Here is a 14,631-nt window from a genome sequence, read left to right on the forward strand (position 1 = left end):
CCGCGCGCTCATCCCGAAGTTTACGTAACGAAAGGGTTACGTAAACGGAGGTACGACTGTATATATTCTTTCTTATACACATCTTTGATTCCCCCCCCCCCGCACTTCCCTCGATTCCCCCCTTTGCATCACTTTATTTCTTTATAATTGAAATTCTTCCAGTAAAAATATTAATACAGTGGTACCCTGGATACGAACGGGATCCATTCCAGAGCCCTGTTCACATCCTGAAGCGAACGTAACATGCGACTGCACGACTGCGGGTTGTGTTTCGCCACTTCCGCGGATGCGCATGACGTCATTTTGAACATCTGCGCATGCGCGAGCGGTGAAACCCCGAAGTAACGTGTTCCGTTACTTCCGGGTCACCGAGAGCGCAAGCCGAAAATGCTTAACCTGAAGCATATTCATCCCGAGGTATGACTGTATTAAAAAACAGGCCTCTGCCCGTCCTATTACCGATGGTGACGGTGTAGATGGAGTTGGCGTAGCCATCATAGTTGCAATTGTCATTGTGCTGCCCTCCGTTCCCACTGGCCACCACAAAGATACTGCCAAAGCCCTGGCGGCCGGCCATCACCCCATGCTGCAAAGCGGCCTGAAAAGTAAAGGGGTGCGTTAGCTGAGTGAGCAGGGGTGACCTTGCCCCACCCCCCCTCACAGTGCAGGGAATCCCCCCAGCCCCCTTGCTGAAGAACGTCCAGCAAGGACAATGGGTCTGTGACAGGGAAAGCCCTAGAAAACCCACAGGACAAGGGTCCTAGACCTTTCAGCTCCCTCAAAACCTGTGCATGCGATCTGGCGGCTCACAGCCAATTGCACGCAGCACTTCTGCTTCCCGCCTCCAGAGCCACCCTGTGAGGCCCAGTGTTCTCCAAGTCTCTCGGGCTGGCAGAGAAGGAGATGGCAGAACTCGAACTCCGTACCTTCCCAAGCTGGTGAGGACCATCCACGGTTTTGCCATCGTCATCGGGGCCCCAGCTGCGAAGGGAAATGCCGGGAAACAGAACTTAGGGACAAATTTGAGGGTCACAACAACCTGGGGTATCTAAGGTAGATCTAACTGTTGGAGATGCAATAGGGATAATGCTTCTCTAAAATTTATGTTTTTCCATTGTCCTATATCAAAAGATTTTTGGTAGATGCTAACTGAAACTATCAACAGAACGAAATAAAAAAATTCCTTCCAGTAGCACCTTAGAGACCAACTAAGTTTGTTATTGGTATGAGCTTTCGTGTGCATGCAGACTTCTTCAGTTACACATCTGTCGACTATGGCAGACCAACACAGCTACCTACTTGTAACTATCAACAGAACTGTATGGAACAACCTTACATTTACAGAGGAAAACGTTCTCTTGCATTATATATCCAGCACATGGAACCTTACAAAAGGGCAATACGAGCGGACTCTCTGTGCCCTTACCACACAGCAAAAAAGACTGATACTGATAAATTGGAAAAATAAAAATGCAGCTCCCTTCTACGATTGGATTGAAGACTTATACAAACTCGCAACATATGAACAACTTGCATATGACAAATTCAATGACATTTGGAATCCATTCTTACAAATACTGTAATAGGTTAAGATCTGGTAAAGTACAATAACAACCTTGTAAAGTATACAGTTTTGGGGTTTTTCCCCTCCCCACATATTTTCCCTTCTACACAGGTTCTGTTTCTCTTTTTCTTGTTCCCTCTTTTATTTACGTCTCACAATATTTAGTATTTTGTACTTTTTGAACTTACAATAAAGATGTTTAAAACTAAAACAACAACAACAACTTAGGATACCAGGCATTCCTGGAAGTGGCAGGCCAGAGCAACAGAACCCCCTTTCCCACTTCCATGGGGTCAAACAGACTCTGTAGTGAGTGAACAGGATTCCCCATTCTCTCCATCACAACTGACCCAACAGCTCCAGCCTGCAAGGGAGACTGTAGGAAAAAGGAAGTGCCTGCTGGTGCTCTGGGTGATGCAATTTCCGGGGACGCCACCAAGCATCTAGCAAACCAGCCCTTCTGCAATTGAGACCAGAGCCCGTGGCACGGACTTTGCCCACAAAGGGGACTCGGTTCACATCCCTGTGATCAAAGCCCTCCCCCCCAAAGCTTCGTATTTATTTGCTGTTCTTCCAGCACTGACCTGCAGCTGTAGATGTCGTTGATTTGATAGTGTTTGTTGAAAGCCACAGCCTCCATGCTGTCAGTGAGAGGCCCGTCCAGCACTCGGATCCCTGCACAGACAAAGACAGGTAAGGCAGGGGCAGGAGAGACCTGGCAAGCAGTTCAGACGCACACACCGACAGAGGCTTCCAGTGCCATCCAAGAGCAAGGAGGCCTGTGTTCAAGTCTTGCTTCAGCCCAGGACACTGGCTGCTGCGGGAAAGTGGCTTTCTCCTTCTCAGCCCCTCCAGCTGTAAAATGGGAATAAAAGTAACACACTGTCCTTTGAAGGTGACTCGGAAACTGCAACTAACGCAGAATGGGGCAGCTAGACTGGTGACTGGCAGCAGCCCCCAACATCATATAACAAGGGTCCCAAAAGACCTACATTGGCTCCCAGTACGTTTCAGAGCACAGTTCAAAGGAATAATGCCAACCTTTAAAGCCCTAACAGCCTCAGCGTCTCCACCCCCATTGTTCAGTCTGGACACTGAGGTCCAGCTCCAAGGGCCTTCTGGTGGCTCCCTCAGTGCAAGAAGCGAAGCTACAGGGCCTTCTCAGTAGTGGCACCCCACCCTGTGGAACACCCTCCCATCAGATGCCAAGGAGATAAGTAACTATACAATTATGCAACTTTTAGAAGACATCTGAAAGCAGCCCTGTATGAGGAAGTTTTTATTGTCTGATGTTTTATTATGTTTCTGTATATACTGGAAGCTGCCCAGAGTGGCTGGAGAAACCCAGTCAGATGGACAGGGTACAAATAATAAAATTATTATTATTATTATTATTACTCTCAGGCAGGCAAGCAAGAGGTGTCCCTGCAGTTGCAAGGGATCCTCCAGCCAGGTAACATCACTAGAGGACGGCCAGTAAAGGAGCCAGTGAGGGGTGTGGCTTGAGGAAGGTGCATGGCCTGCACAGTCCGGAGGCCCAGAGAGAGCGGGATGCGGGGCTGCATTTGGCCCGCAGGTTGAAGGTTCCCCACCCCTGGGCTATTTAAGCAGTGGCTAGCAATGATGTATCTTCGGAGTGAAAGTGGAGCTGGTGGAAGCCACACCTGCTAAACCATAAAAGGAAGTTGGGAGAACTTATTCTCACCTGCTGAGCTGATCCCAGACTGTGTGTGTGTCTCTTACAAGAAAAAAGGGAAGGGATGGAGTCAGGAGGTCAGAGGAGCAGCAAGAAGAGCTGGGCTGGGATCTGCCCTGCTTACCTCCACCCCCCTGGAATTCCTGTTTCCACCATCAAGGTGGGATGTGTTCAGCTGCCACCCAACTCCACTTCCATCTAAACCACTTGCAAAACGCCAAGGGATCTTTTCTGCCATCAAGACACCCCGTGTAATGCACCAATTTCATACTGTCAAACCATGAACGTCTGCAGCTACATTTGGTTTTTTTCAAGCCGCAAACCTCCCGCAGGGAGAGAAACAGACACACTTGATCCGCAACCACGTTCCCAATGAACCAGAGAGCTGCTAATTGAGCCAATTTGCATGGGAAGTCTAGACCGGCAGTGAGCAAACATCGCTCCAGATGGGAGCTGCCTGCCCGGCTCAGCGGCAGAACAAACATCCCACCCTCCTTCATTCTCTGTGGTTTGGGGAGCTGTGAGCACAGCGGTTACTGCCTCACCAGATCAACTTGGAGGGGGAGTCACAGACAAGCCCCCGAGGCTCAGCAAGGCTCCCTTCTCGCACTGCATTTGCCAGTCTGCTCTGAGAGCACCTGGAAATCACCGTTTGTGCAGTTCCAGTTTGCACTGAAAAGGAACGCATGCACCCCACACCCTTGAAAGCCTGTGAAGCAAAGCAACCTATGCTCTGAACAAGGGGGGGGGGTCCTGTCCTCCCCACAAGATTATCTTGGGATAGGGAGAAGATGCCACCTGCTGTCCATAGCGGAGAATGGCAGCCTATGACTTTCAGGTTTGTTGACAGCCTCCCTCACTTTCCACAGCCCCCACGCCCAGATGTGGCAAATACTGTGCTGAAGCCAAAAGGTTAGGGTTGCCATATTTTGAAGAGCAAAAAAAAAAAAAGAGGACACATTTGCCAACTCCTGCTTTTAACTATGGATTGCTTTGATGACTCTCGTTTTAAATACCCCTATTTAAAAAAGCAGAGACATCACCTTGCCAACAAAGGTCCGTATAATTAAAGCTATGGTTTTTCCCAGTAGTGATGTATGGAAGTGAGAGCTGGACCATAAAGAAGGCTGATCGCTGAAGAACTGATGCTTTTGCATTATGGTGCTGGAGGAGACTCTTGAGAGTCCCATGGATTGCAAGAAAATCAAACCTATCCGGAAATCAGCCCTGAGCACTCACTGGAAGGACAGATCCTGAAGCTGAGACTCCAATACTTTGGCCACCTCATGAGAAGAGAAGACTCCCTGGAAAAGACCCTGATGTTGGGAAAGATGGAGGGCACAAGGAGAAGGGGATGACAGAGGACGAGATGGTTGGATAGTGTTCTCGAAGCTACCAGCATGAGTTTGACCAAACTGTGGGAGGCAGTGGAAGACAGAAGTGTCTGGCGTGCTCTGGTCCATGGGGTCACGAAGAGTCGGACACAACTAAACGACTAAACAACAACAACTAGGCTATAGCAGCAGGGATATATTGCTAGTAGTAATGTTCTCAACTTTCAACAACAAAATAAGAATAATACATATTGCTCCCTCACTCGCTACATGAAAGTATTTAGACTCATGTTCACATCTTTGTGAACATAAATGTGCACAGAACAATTTATTAAACTGTTGAACATAGACATATGGACTCTCCTGAAGGGCAGGGGGTGTTAACTCTTGCCCTCCCAGGCTCCTCCTCCAAGATCTTGTAGCTGAGCCAGTGTCCTTTTAGTTCAGCCACAAGAGAAAGGACTTCTACAGTACAGTCGTAGCTTGGATCCCAAACTCTTTGGGAATCGAATATTTTGCCCCCTGAACGCTGCAAACCTGGAAGTGAGTGTTCTGGTTTGTGAACGTTCTTTGGAAATCGAATGTCCAACGTGATTTACACGGCTTACGATTGTGTGCAGGAAGCTCCTGCAGCTGATCGAAAGCCACGCCTTGGTTGTCGAACGTTTTCAGAAGTTGAACAGATTTCTGGAACGGATTCCATCCGACAACCAAGGTACGACTGTACGTAGCTAGTTTAAGATGCTGCTCTGTTGCAATTCTCTGCTGCAGACTAGCTTAGCTGGGTCCCTAGCTGGCACTAGAAAAAAAATTCTTGGGTTACTGTAAACACAAGAACCAAACAGAAAAACCTCTGTACATTTTGCCAGATTTTAAAAATCCACCCTGAAAAAGAGGGTGTGTCTGGGGGTGGGGGTGGAAAGAACAGATGGCAACCAGACCTGAAAAGAGGACGTGTCCTGGAAAAAGAGGACACATGGCAACCAGACCTGAAAAGAGGACGTGTCCTGGAAAAAGAGGACATATGGCAACCCTACAAAAGGGTTCGAGGGGTGAGGCTGCCGTCGCATGCTAAGCTACAGGTGAGAGCTGAATGCAGGGTAGGAACCAGACGAACTACCCCAAAAGAAGCAACATGTCCCCCACCAGAAGAACTACCCCTCCCCAACACCCCATACAGCCCTGTATGCCCTGTAGTAATGTCATTATTATGCCCATATGTGTGTATGTGTAAACATGCAGGGGTCTGTGGGTGTTAAGGGAACAACAGCTTGCCTAAGGTCACCTCGTGAGTTCACGGCAGAGGTAACCATGAGGGGAAATGGGGACCTCCTGGCTCACAGCTCACGCTCTGCCACAGCAGCCTTCGGGACACTGCTTCGCCTGCAGAAATGCAAGCCAGCTGAATCCCACCCACTTTCCTTGCAGCAACTGGGCAGAGTCCAACCCAAACAGAGGAACACCGGAAGATGACTCTTCTTCCGAGTCAGATTGCCAGCCCATCTAGCTCAGTGCGGTCTACACTGGCTGGCAGAGGCTCTCTAGAATGTCAGGCAAGAGATTCTCTCCCTGCAGATTCCAACTGGGCAATGCTCTGGCACTGAGCCGCAACAGCTCTCCCCTGCCACCGGGTGCCAGTACCTGCGATCCGGCTGCCATAGGCAACTCCCACAGCACAGAAGCTGTTGTTGGAGACGGCTGCGATCTCCCCAGCACAACGGGTCCCATGATGGTTGCCGTTTTCCTCGTCCGGGTGGGGCATGGGGTCTGGGTCGTTGGAATTCAAGTCATAGCTGCCTTCAGGGCTCTGAAAGAGACCAAGACCCAGAGTTGAGAGTCCTTTTTCCTGGGAGTGCGAGGGTAACTGCAGCTGGGGAACAAAGCACTCAGGACTCAACAAACATCAGTCACCCTTCCCCCCTGCCCCCAACTCTATCCTGCCCCTTCTTTCCTGCTTTATTGTGATTTTGTTGCCTACAATAATTGCACTCGCTTTTAATCCTTGTAGGCTCTTGTTCCCAGAAGGGCTAATCTTTTAATTAAATAAAAAACGCCTGAACCGCATAATTTCCTGAGGGGGGGACGGAAAATCATCAGAGGAGTTGACGGAAGTCCAAAATATTGTATAAGATGAGAAGTTATGCTGTATGACTGTTGGAACTGATATGTTAAAAAATTAATAAAAATGTATATATATATTTTTAAAAAAATCCTGAGGGGGAAATCATGTTTATTTATTTAATTTATTAAATTTATGCATTGTCCCTCATCACAAGATCTCAGGCCGGTTCACGGAATAAAATACAAGATAAAAACACAAATAAATAAATTAAAACAAAAATAACAGACATTTAAAAGGCTGTAGAATATTAAGTAATCAGCTTCCACCTCATGCCAAGACCCTGATCTAAGGCAGCAGGTGCTGCTTCTGGGCTCAGGATAAGATGGGAACAAGCATTTGGGTAATCTGTGGTACACCCAGGAAACCGTCGTCAGCCACCATTGAGCTTTGAGTCAGTCACAATCCCTGCCCCCTTCCATTTCAAAGAGGAAGCTGAACAGGACAGGGCAGGAAATGTGGGTTGTGACCAGTGCTATTTTTCTAGAAAAAGATGTGCCGGAACACATCATGAATGCCTCCCTTGTTCTTTTATACAGTCATAGGTAAAGGTAAAGGGACCCCTGAACATTAGGTCCAGTCGTGGCCGACTCTGGGGTTGCAGCGCTCATCTCGCTTTATTGGCCGAGTGAGCCGGCGTACAGCTTCCAGGTCATGTGGCCAGCAGGACTAAGCCGCTTCTGGCGAACCAGAGCAGCGCACAGAAACGCCGTTTACCTTCCCACCTATTTATCTACTTGCACTTTGACGTGCTTTCGAACTGCTAGGTTGGCAGGAGCAGGGACCGAGCAACGGGAGCTCACCCCATCATGGGGATTCGAACCGCCAACCTTCTGATCGGCAAGTCCTAGGCTCTGTGGTTTAACCCACAGCGCCAACCGCGTCACCCATGTCCAGTCATACCTTGGGTTAAATGTGCTTCAGGTTGAGCACTCTCGGGTCGCCCTCCGCGGCGACCCGGAAGTAACGGAACGCATTACTTCCTGGTTTTGCCACTCACGCATGCGCAGACAGTCAAAATGACTTCACGCACATGCGCGGAACTGGCGAATCGCGACCCGTGCACGCACAGACATGGGTTGCGTTCACTTCTGGATGCGAACGGGGCTCTGGAACGGATCCCATTGATATCCAGAGGTACCACTGTACTAGCACTGGAGCCTACCCGAGAGGTGCCGGAACTCAGTTCTGGTGAGGTCCGGCTGGAAAAAAGCCCTGATCATGTTGACCCCATCCCCAGTGCCCCCTTTCTTGCTGCCTCAGGTGAGAGAAATGCAGAAGCACTTGCACAACATCAAGACTTGGTCTGTTTTCAAAGACCTTCAAGGGTGGTTTTGGCAACTGCCTGGAACTCTACCATATTTACCAACATAGCACAATGTGGCAGATTCTTTCCTGCTGCTGGGTAGCAACAGAACTTGAACGCAGCTCCACAACGCCTGGAGAGAGGAGGGCCTGGGTGATGGGATCCTGCCCAACAATTCCCCATTGGGGCAGCATCCGGCCCAGCTGCTTGGGAGTGGCATGTATATAAGCTATCCTGAGCCAAGCCAGGTCTAGGCCCTACCCTCCTTTGCTTCCATCCGCCTGGACTCAGCTGACCGGCCAGTTGCCAGTTAAGCCCCAGCCACCTGACCCAAGAGCCAGGCAGGTTGCTGCCTGCTGGATCCAGGTGGTTGAGTCTTAAAAGGCCATGTTTCCTCTTCTGCAGCCCAGCTAAACATCGCAATATACCGTTATATCCCAATGGCTGGATCTAGGTAAAGGTAAAGGTACCCCTGCCCGTACGGGCCAGTCTTGACAGACTCTAGGGTTGTGCGCTCATCTCACTCTAGAGGCCGGGAGCCAGCGCTCTCCGCAGACACTTCCGGGTCACGTGGCCAGCGTGACGAAGCTGCTCTGGCGAACCGGCACCAGAGCAGCACACGGAACGCCGTTTACCTTCCCACTATAAAGCGGTACCTATTTATCTACTTGCACTTAAGGGTGCTTTCGAACTGCTAGGTGGGCAGGAGCTGGGACCGAACGACGGGAGCTCACCCCGGCGCGGGGATTCGAACCGCCGACCATGCGATCGGCAAGTCCTAGGCGCTGAGGTTTTACCCACAGCGCCACCCGCGTCCCTGGATCTAGACACATTAAAAAAAAATGTTGTGAAGCTCATAATGCAAAACCACATTGCCGAAGATTCGAACTGTACAGCGCCATCTGCTGTCACAGTGTTATAATGCAGTTAAAACATTTTTTAAAAAATTAATGTTGCTGAGTCCAATGTCTGAAATAAGGATGGAGCTTTATAGAAGCATTGGCTGGCTTCACGCTTTTCCCCACCATGCGATTTTTGCATAAGCACACACACACTATGATTCGCAATACATTGCCAGGTATGAAACAGATATCGCAATATGGACATCAAACCAGGTTGGGACGATATATCAATATGTCACCCAGCCCTACTCTAAGGCTCCAGCTGGGCCCTAACTCTCCAAGCCTAGCCCAGGCAGCTGCGGTGCCCCAAAAGGGATGGTGGTGGCATCAGCTACTCACGTAGTTGGGCTGGATGTCTTTGATGGTGTGCTCCACCCCGTCATCCACCACAACCACCGTCACGCCCTGGCCAGTGACATTCCTCTCCCAGACGCCCGTCACATTGATGTCCATCCCGGGGCTCTTGCGGTTGTTCTAGGCCAGGAGACAGAAGGGAGGCACAACGTTCAGAGGGCGAGGAGGCAAGCCAACATGAACACACAGGAGCAGATCCTGGGTTTGCTGCAGATGTCATGGACCGGTTGGATGCAGAGGAAAAGTGGGAGGAACCGGCTGGGCAGCCCCCAAGGGGAGAAGGCTCAGAGTCCAGGAAATGGTGGTGGGATGACGATGAGTGGTCAGAGGGAGAAGACTGGGAAGAGGAGGTGTTGGCAGTGGAAGAGTTACAGGGCTTAGTGAGCAGGGAGAGTCTGTGGCGGAGAGAAGTCCAGAATCAGAGGCAGAAGTGGAAGCAGGAGAGTGGGATGAGGGAGGCCGAGAGGCACAGATGAGTCAGGCTGGTGAAGAAGTCTCCTCCCCTCCTGTTGCAACAAACTCCCCTCCCCACTGGTCTCCCAGGACCAGAAGAGGCATGAAACGGGAGGAGGAAAGGCAGGCACACGGGTGCAGCCTCTGATTCCTTGGAAAAAACCCTGGAGAGGAGGGGACAGGCAGGTGTGGAGAGGCAGGGACCTTCAGTCTTGGCAACTGTTTCACGGGGGGAAAACCTACCAGGGATGGGTTGCTGTGCTCATTAGGTCTGACACTGCTGTTCCAACATAGCTGCCAACGTTTCCCTTTTTTAAAGGGAAATTCCCTTATTCCAAATAGGATTCCTCGCAAGAAAAGGGAAAAGTTGACAGCTATGCTGTTCCAATCATGTTTCTGCTAATAAAGAGTTAACTACAACTCACTTTGTATGATTTTCTGCTGCCCACTCCTGTGAGTAGACAGCAAGGAAATAGCTCAAAGGCCAGCTCCTGATTTCACTCAAGTACCAGGGCTCATTATATGTACCCTGAAACACAGGTGCCGAGTCCCCGAAGCTGGGGGTGCCCTGGCTCCCATAACATTTAAAATGGCGGGGGCAGGCACTCATAAAGTGTGGTGCAGCCGCAAATGCATGCCGCAGGGTGCATGCTTGCCACATCACCATGTCCCCAACGTGTATGCACTACATCACCGTGCCATGACACATGCTCAAGTGACATCAGCACGCCGGGGTTGTGACAACATAGCACACATGGCCCCGGCACACAGCGCCACATGGCCCCAGGCACCCGTGCTTGCGGGGCAAGCTGGCACCGCTGCCCTGCAATGGGATGGGTGGAGAACCTGAAGGGGACCTCCAGATGTTGCTGGACCACAACCCCCATCAACCTTGTACATTGTCCAGGGGCTGATGGGAGATGTAGTCTGGCATTGCCTAGAGCAGGCTTCCTCAGCCTTGGCCCTCCAGATGTTTTTGGCCTACAACTCCCATGATCCGTAACTAGCAGGACCAGTGGTCAAAGATGATGGGAATTGTAGTCTCAAAACATCCGGAGGGCCGAGGTTGAGGAAGCTTGGCCTAGAGCATGGGTATTTTCTTATGTGCTTCCCTCACTTAGACCTTGAGGTAAAGTTATCTCATCTTCCTGATATTGAGTGCACCATGGCTTCTTGCACTCTGTGGCGGCCTCAGGAAGATGGTGGATAAGGAAGGGAGCCACTATTCCATGGGTAGGCAAACTAAGGCCCAGGGGCCAGATCTGGCCCAATCGCCTTCTCAATCTGGCCAGCGGACAGTCTGGGAATCAGCGTGTTTTTACATGAGTGGAATGTGTGCTTTTATTTAAAATACATCTCTGGTTTATTTGTGGGGCCTGCCTGGTGTTTTTACATGAGTGGAATGTGTGCTTTTATTTAAAATGCATCTCTGGGTTATTTGTGGGGCATAGGAATTTGTTCATTCCTCCCCCCAAAAAAATATAGTATGGCCCCCCACAAGGTCTGAGGGACAGTGGACCGGCCCCCTGCTGGAAAAGTTTGCTGACCCCTGGCCTAGAGGGTTACAGGGGAAGGAGCATAGCTGTCAACGTTTCCCTTTTTTTAAGGGAAATTCCCTTATTCCGAATAGGATTCCTCGCAAGAAAAGGGAAAAGTGCCCTTGGAAGTGGGCAGCAACACCTGACTCCTCTGCCTCACCCAGAGTTCCTGGGCATCAGCTGGACTTGCCCCCGGAAGCTGTCTTTTTGCCCCTCCCACAAAGCCAGGGGACCCACTCACCAAGTGCCACTGCTGCGGGAACTTGGGGTCGTTAAAGTGCAAGCTGCGCTTGGAGCGTTTCAGAAACCGCTGCTCGGCGTGCCACCTCACGCTGTCGTGCTGTGCAAAGACCGCCTCCGCTGACCGCTGGATGGCCTCCAGGCTGAGACCCGGTGGGCTTGCCAGTTGGTAGCCAAAGAGGTAGTGGCCTCTGAGCTCCCCGATCCGGCCAATGTTCACGAGGCCGGCCTCCTTGGCCAGTTCTTCCGCCCGCCAGTCCAGCTCCTCCTCAGAGGAAGGGGACCCCTCTGGCACCGTCAAATGCACCGCCCATGTCAGCTCCCCGCGGCACTGGGCTGCCCGGCAGGGCTCGGCCCCACGCGGCACGTTTGCTCCACAGGCAAATCCATTTGGCAACAGCAAAGGGATCCAGGCCGGGATCAGCCAAAGGCACATGTGGACATGCAGTGCGGCCTCCATCATCGCTCTCCATGATGGCTCCGTCCCCCTCCAGGGCGGCATCCGACAGGCGAACTGCAAGGGCAAGGGCAACGTCAGAACAGACCCCCTACTTTCCCCTATGCCTGGCTTGCGTCCAGCCCCAGGAAGAATAGAGGGGCTCATTTTGCCCCAAACCCCTGCTGAAACCCATTTACAGTGGTACCTCGGGTTACATAAACTTCAGGTTACATATGCTTCAGGTTACAGACTCTGCTAACCCAGAAATAGTACCTCAGGTTAAGAACTTTGCTTCAGGATGAGAACAGAAATCATGCTCCAGAGGCGCGGCAGCAGCAGGAGGCCCCATTAGCTAAAGTGGTGCTTCAGGTTAAGAACAGTTTCAGGTTAAGAATGGACCTCTGGAACAAATTAAGTACTTAACCAGTGGTACCACTGTACTGTGAGTGCAGAAAGCAGAAACACCCTCTTTCGTGCTCCCTGTAGAAAGTGAAACTGAAAAGGATTTCCTGTTTGGTATTACTATAGTAGTGGGGGGGTGGAATGGGGGCAGAGACAGCAGGCAAGCTTAGGGAATCTCACCTTTCCATAGACAGAGTGGTTACTAAATGAGAGCATTTCTGACTCCTGGGCTGCAAAGGAGGTCAGGCGAGTTAATGTTTCATCAGCTGATCTTCTTTCTCACACACACTGTCTGACTTCAGCTTCTGCAATACTGTTTCTTAACCCCTTCCTGCTCCAATTCAGCAGCAGGGAGGTGAGGGAGAATTCCTCTTTACGGTATTACTTTACGGACAACAGCCTGGGAGAAAATGCGCCTGAGTGGATGTTATGCCCAGGAGGCTGCTGCTGCTACAACTCCAGAAAGACCTATGATGAGTCTGCTGGCTTTTATTTACCCAAGAAGGAAAATAAGTCATGGCTGCTGGTTCATCTGGCAGGCGCCCTGGTTTGAAAGTGGACTCAGCTTTTGGGATGCTGTCTTACATGCTGCTGTGAAGAAAGGATTAACTGGAGCAACAACTATTAACTCGACTAATATGAGACAGGCAATGTTGCCAAGAGAGTGCCCTGCTCCCAATAGATACCTTTCAGATTTCTATCACTTAATTTGAAGGCTCCTTGCAGCAAAACAAGACCACAGAGGCTGTATTTTATATACCTTATCTTTGTATGAAACTTGCAAGCATTACCACAGATGAGGTCAGCAGTCTATACCAAAGTTCAAATGTTTCCAAAGTCGAAAGCACTTTAATTTGCGTTATTACAGCCTGAAGATGGCAATTCATAGTCTGTTGCATTTAGTTCCTAGGAATCCGTTATCCATTTGGAGAGGGGTACCCAGAAACTAGGGATGCGGGTGGCGCTGTGGGTTAAACCACAGAGCCTAGGACTTGCCAGTCAGAAGGTCGACAGTTCGAATCCCCGCGACGGGGTGAGCTCCCGTTGCTCGGTCCCTGCTCCTGCCAACCTAGCAGTTCGAAAGCACGTCAAAGTGCAAGTAGATAAATAGGTACCGCTCTGGCGGGAAGGTAAACGGCGTTTCCGTGCGCTGCTCTGGTTCGCCAGAAGCGGCTTCGTCATGCTGGCCACATGACCCAGAAGCTGTACGCAGGCTCCCTCGGCCAGTAAAGCGAGAGAAGCGCCGCAACCCCAGAGTCGTCCATGACTGGACCTAATGGTCAGGGGTCCCTTTACCCAGAAACTGGTCACCTCAACGAGCTCAAGGGTTTTGTCCTGGCCAGAGTCTAGTCAAAGTTCATTCAAAAGACTCGAGGCATCAAAACCAAATGCCAACTTCTGGATTTTGATGTAGCTCCAAACACTGGCAAGTTGTGCTTTTCATCTCCACCTTTTGCCCTCACCTGGACCTTGGCACCTGGAGCTGCACCTGCCCACCAAGATTGCCAGTGACTGGTCGGCAGAAGGAAAGCTCCCTTGTGCCAGCCCTGAAAGAAGAAGCAAAGGTGGAAGTGGCAGCCCAATAAGGAAGTCCTGGGACGGGCCTGCTCCTTTGGCACTGGGTTGGCTTCCTTTCACAAACAGGCACTAACAATGGGGAAGCCGGTCAGCGGGTCCCAGAGGGAAAGGAGCAGGAGGAAACCGGGAAGGGCAGCGGAGGCAGCGGGGGTGAATCTTGTATGTAGTGGCGGGGGCAAGGCTGGCTGTCAAGCCGGGAATTTCTGGATGCAGCCCTATTTCTACTACGTACTTAGCCGGCCCCCTCGAGGTGGCGGGCGGAGGGAGCCTTACAAGCATCGGCCACAAAGCGCAGCGCCCCCGGAAGGCAAGTGCTGGGGGTGTGGCCCACCCAGCATCATCGGCGGCACCCCGGTCTCTCCCCGGGGCTGCTAGCCGACGGCCTGGACGCGTCCCGGGAGTCGGACAGTCCCCGACCGGAGCTGCGGCGCGGGTATCGTGCTGGGCCCGCTAGGATCGGCTCAAGCGAGCACCGGGCGCGGAGACAAGCAAGCCGCGATCCCGAGCAGCTGCTGCACCTACCTCGGCGGAGGCGGAGCGGGGCGCATGGGTCCGGGCGCAGGCGGCGGCCTCGCTCCCCTGGACGCAGCTGCCAGCCCGGCTCCTGCTGCTGCTACTTGCCCGGTTCCGCGCAAAGGCAGCGGCAGCGAGCGAGGTCGGATCCGGCGGGGGCGGCCAAGTCGGCGCCACGGCCGGGCGCGTCACG

At 51.5% G+C, this 14,631-nt stretch overlaps 1 protein-coding gene across 2 annotated transcripts in view; it reads right to left on the reverse strand.

Annotated features, from left to right (window-relative positions):
- Positions 1 to 14,594, reverse strand: part of PCSK7 (proprotein convertase subtilisin/kexin type 7) — a 30,008-nt gene extending 15,414 nt beyond the window's left edge. The window contains exons 1-7 of one of the 2 annotated variants that reach the window (XM_080983456.1): positions 14,448 to 14,594; positions 11,508 to 12,020; positions 9,261 to 9,395; positions 6,236 to 6,401; positions 2,149 to 2,239; positions 927 to 981; positions 460 to 598 (exon numbers count right to left, since the gene is read on the reverse strand). In XM_080983456.1, the coding sequence (XP_080839582.1) occupies positions 460 to 598; positions 927 to 981; positions 2,149 to 2,239; positions 6,236 to 6,401; positions 9,261 to 9,395; positions 11,508 to 12,008 (1,087 nt within the window). In that variant the 5' untranslated portion in view covers positions 12,009 to 12,020; positions 14,448 to 14,594. Of the gene's footprint in view, positions 1 to 459; positions 599 to 926; positions 982 to 2,148; positions 2,240 to 6,235; positions 6,402 to 9,260; positions 9,396 to 11,507; positions 12,021 to 12,527; positions 12,579 to 14,447 lie in introns of those variants that run through there. The other variant, XM_080983455.1, reaches the window with a different exon arrangement.
- Positions 14,595 to 14,631: the final 37 nt, after the last annotated feature.

The sequence above is a fragment of the Podarcis pityusensis genome (genome assembly GCF_964106645.2).
Source record: "Podarcis pityusensis genome assembly, chromosome: 15".
Classification (NCBI taxonomy): domain Eukaryota; kingdom Metazoa; phylum Chordata; class Lepidosauria; order Squamata; family Lacertidae; genus Podarcis; species Podarcis pityusensis.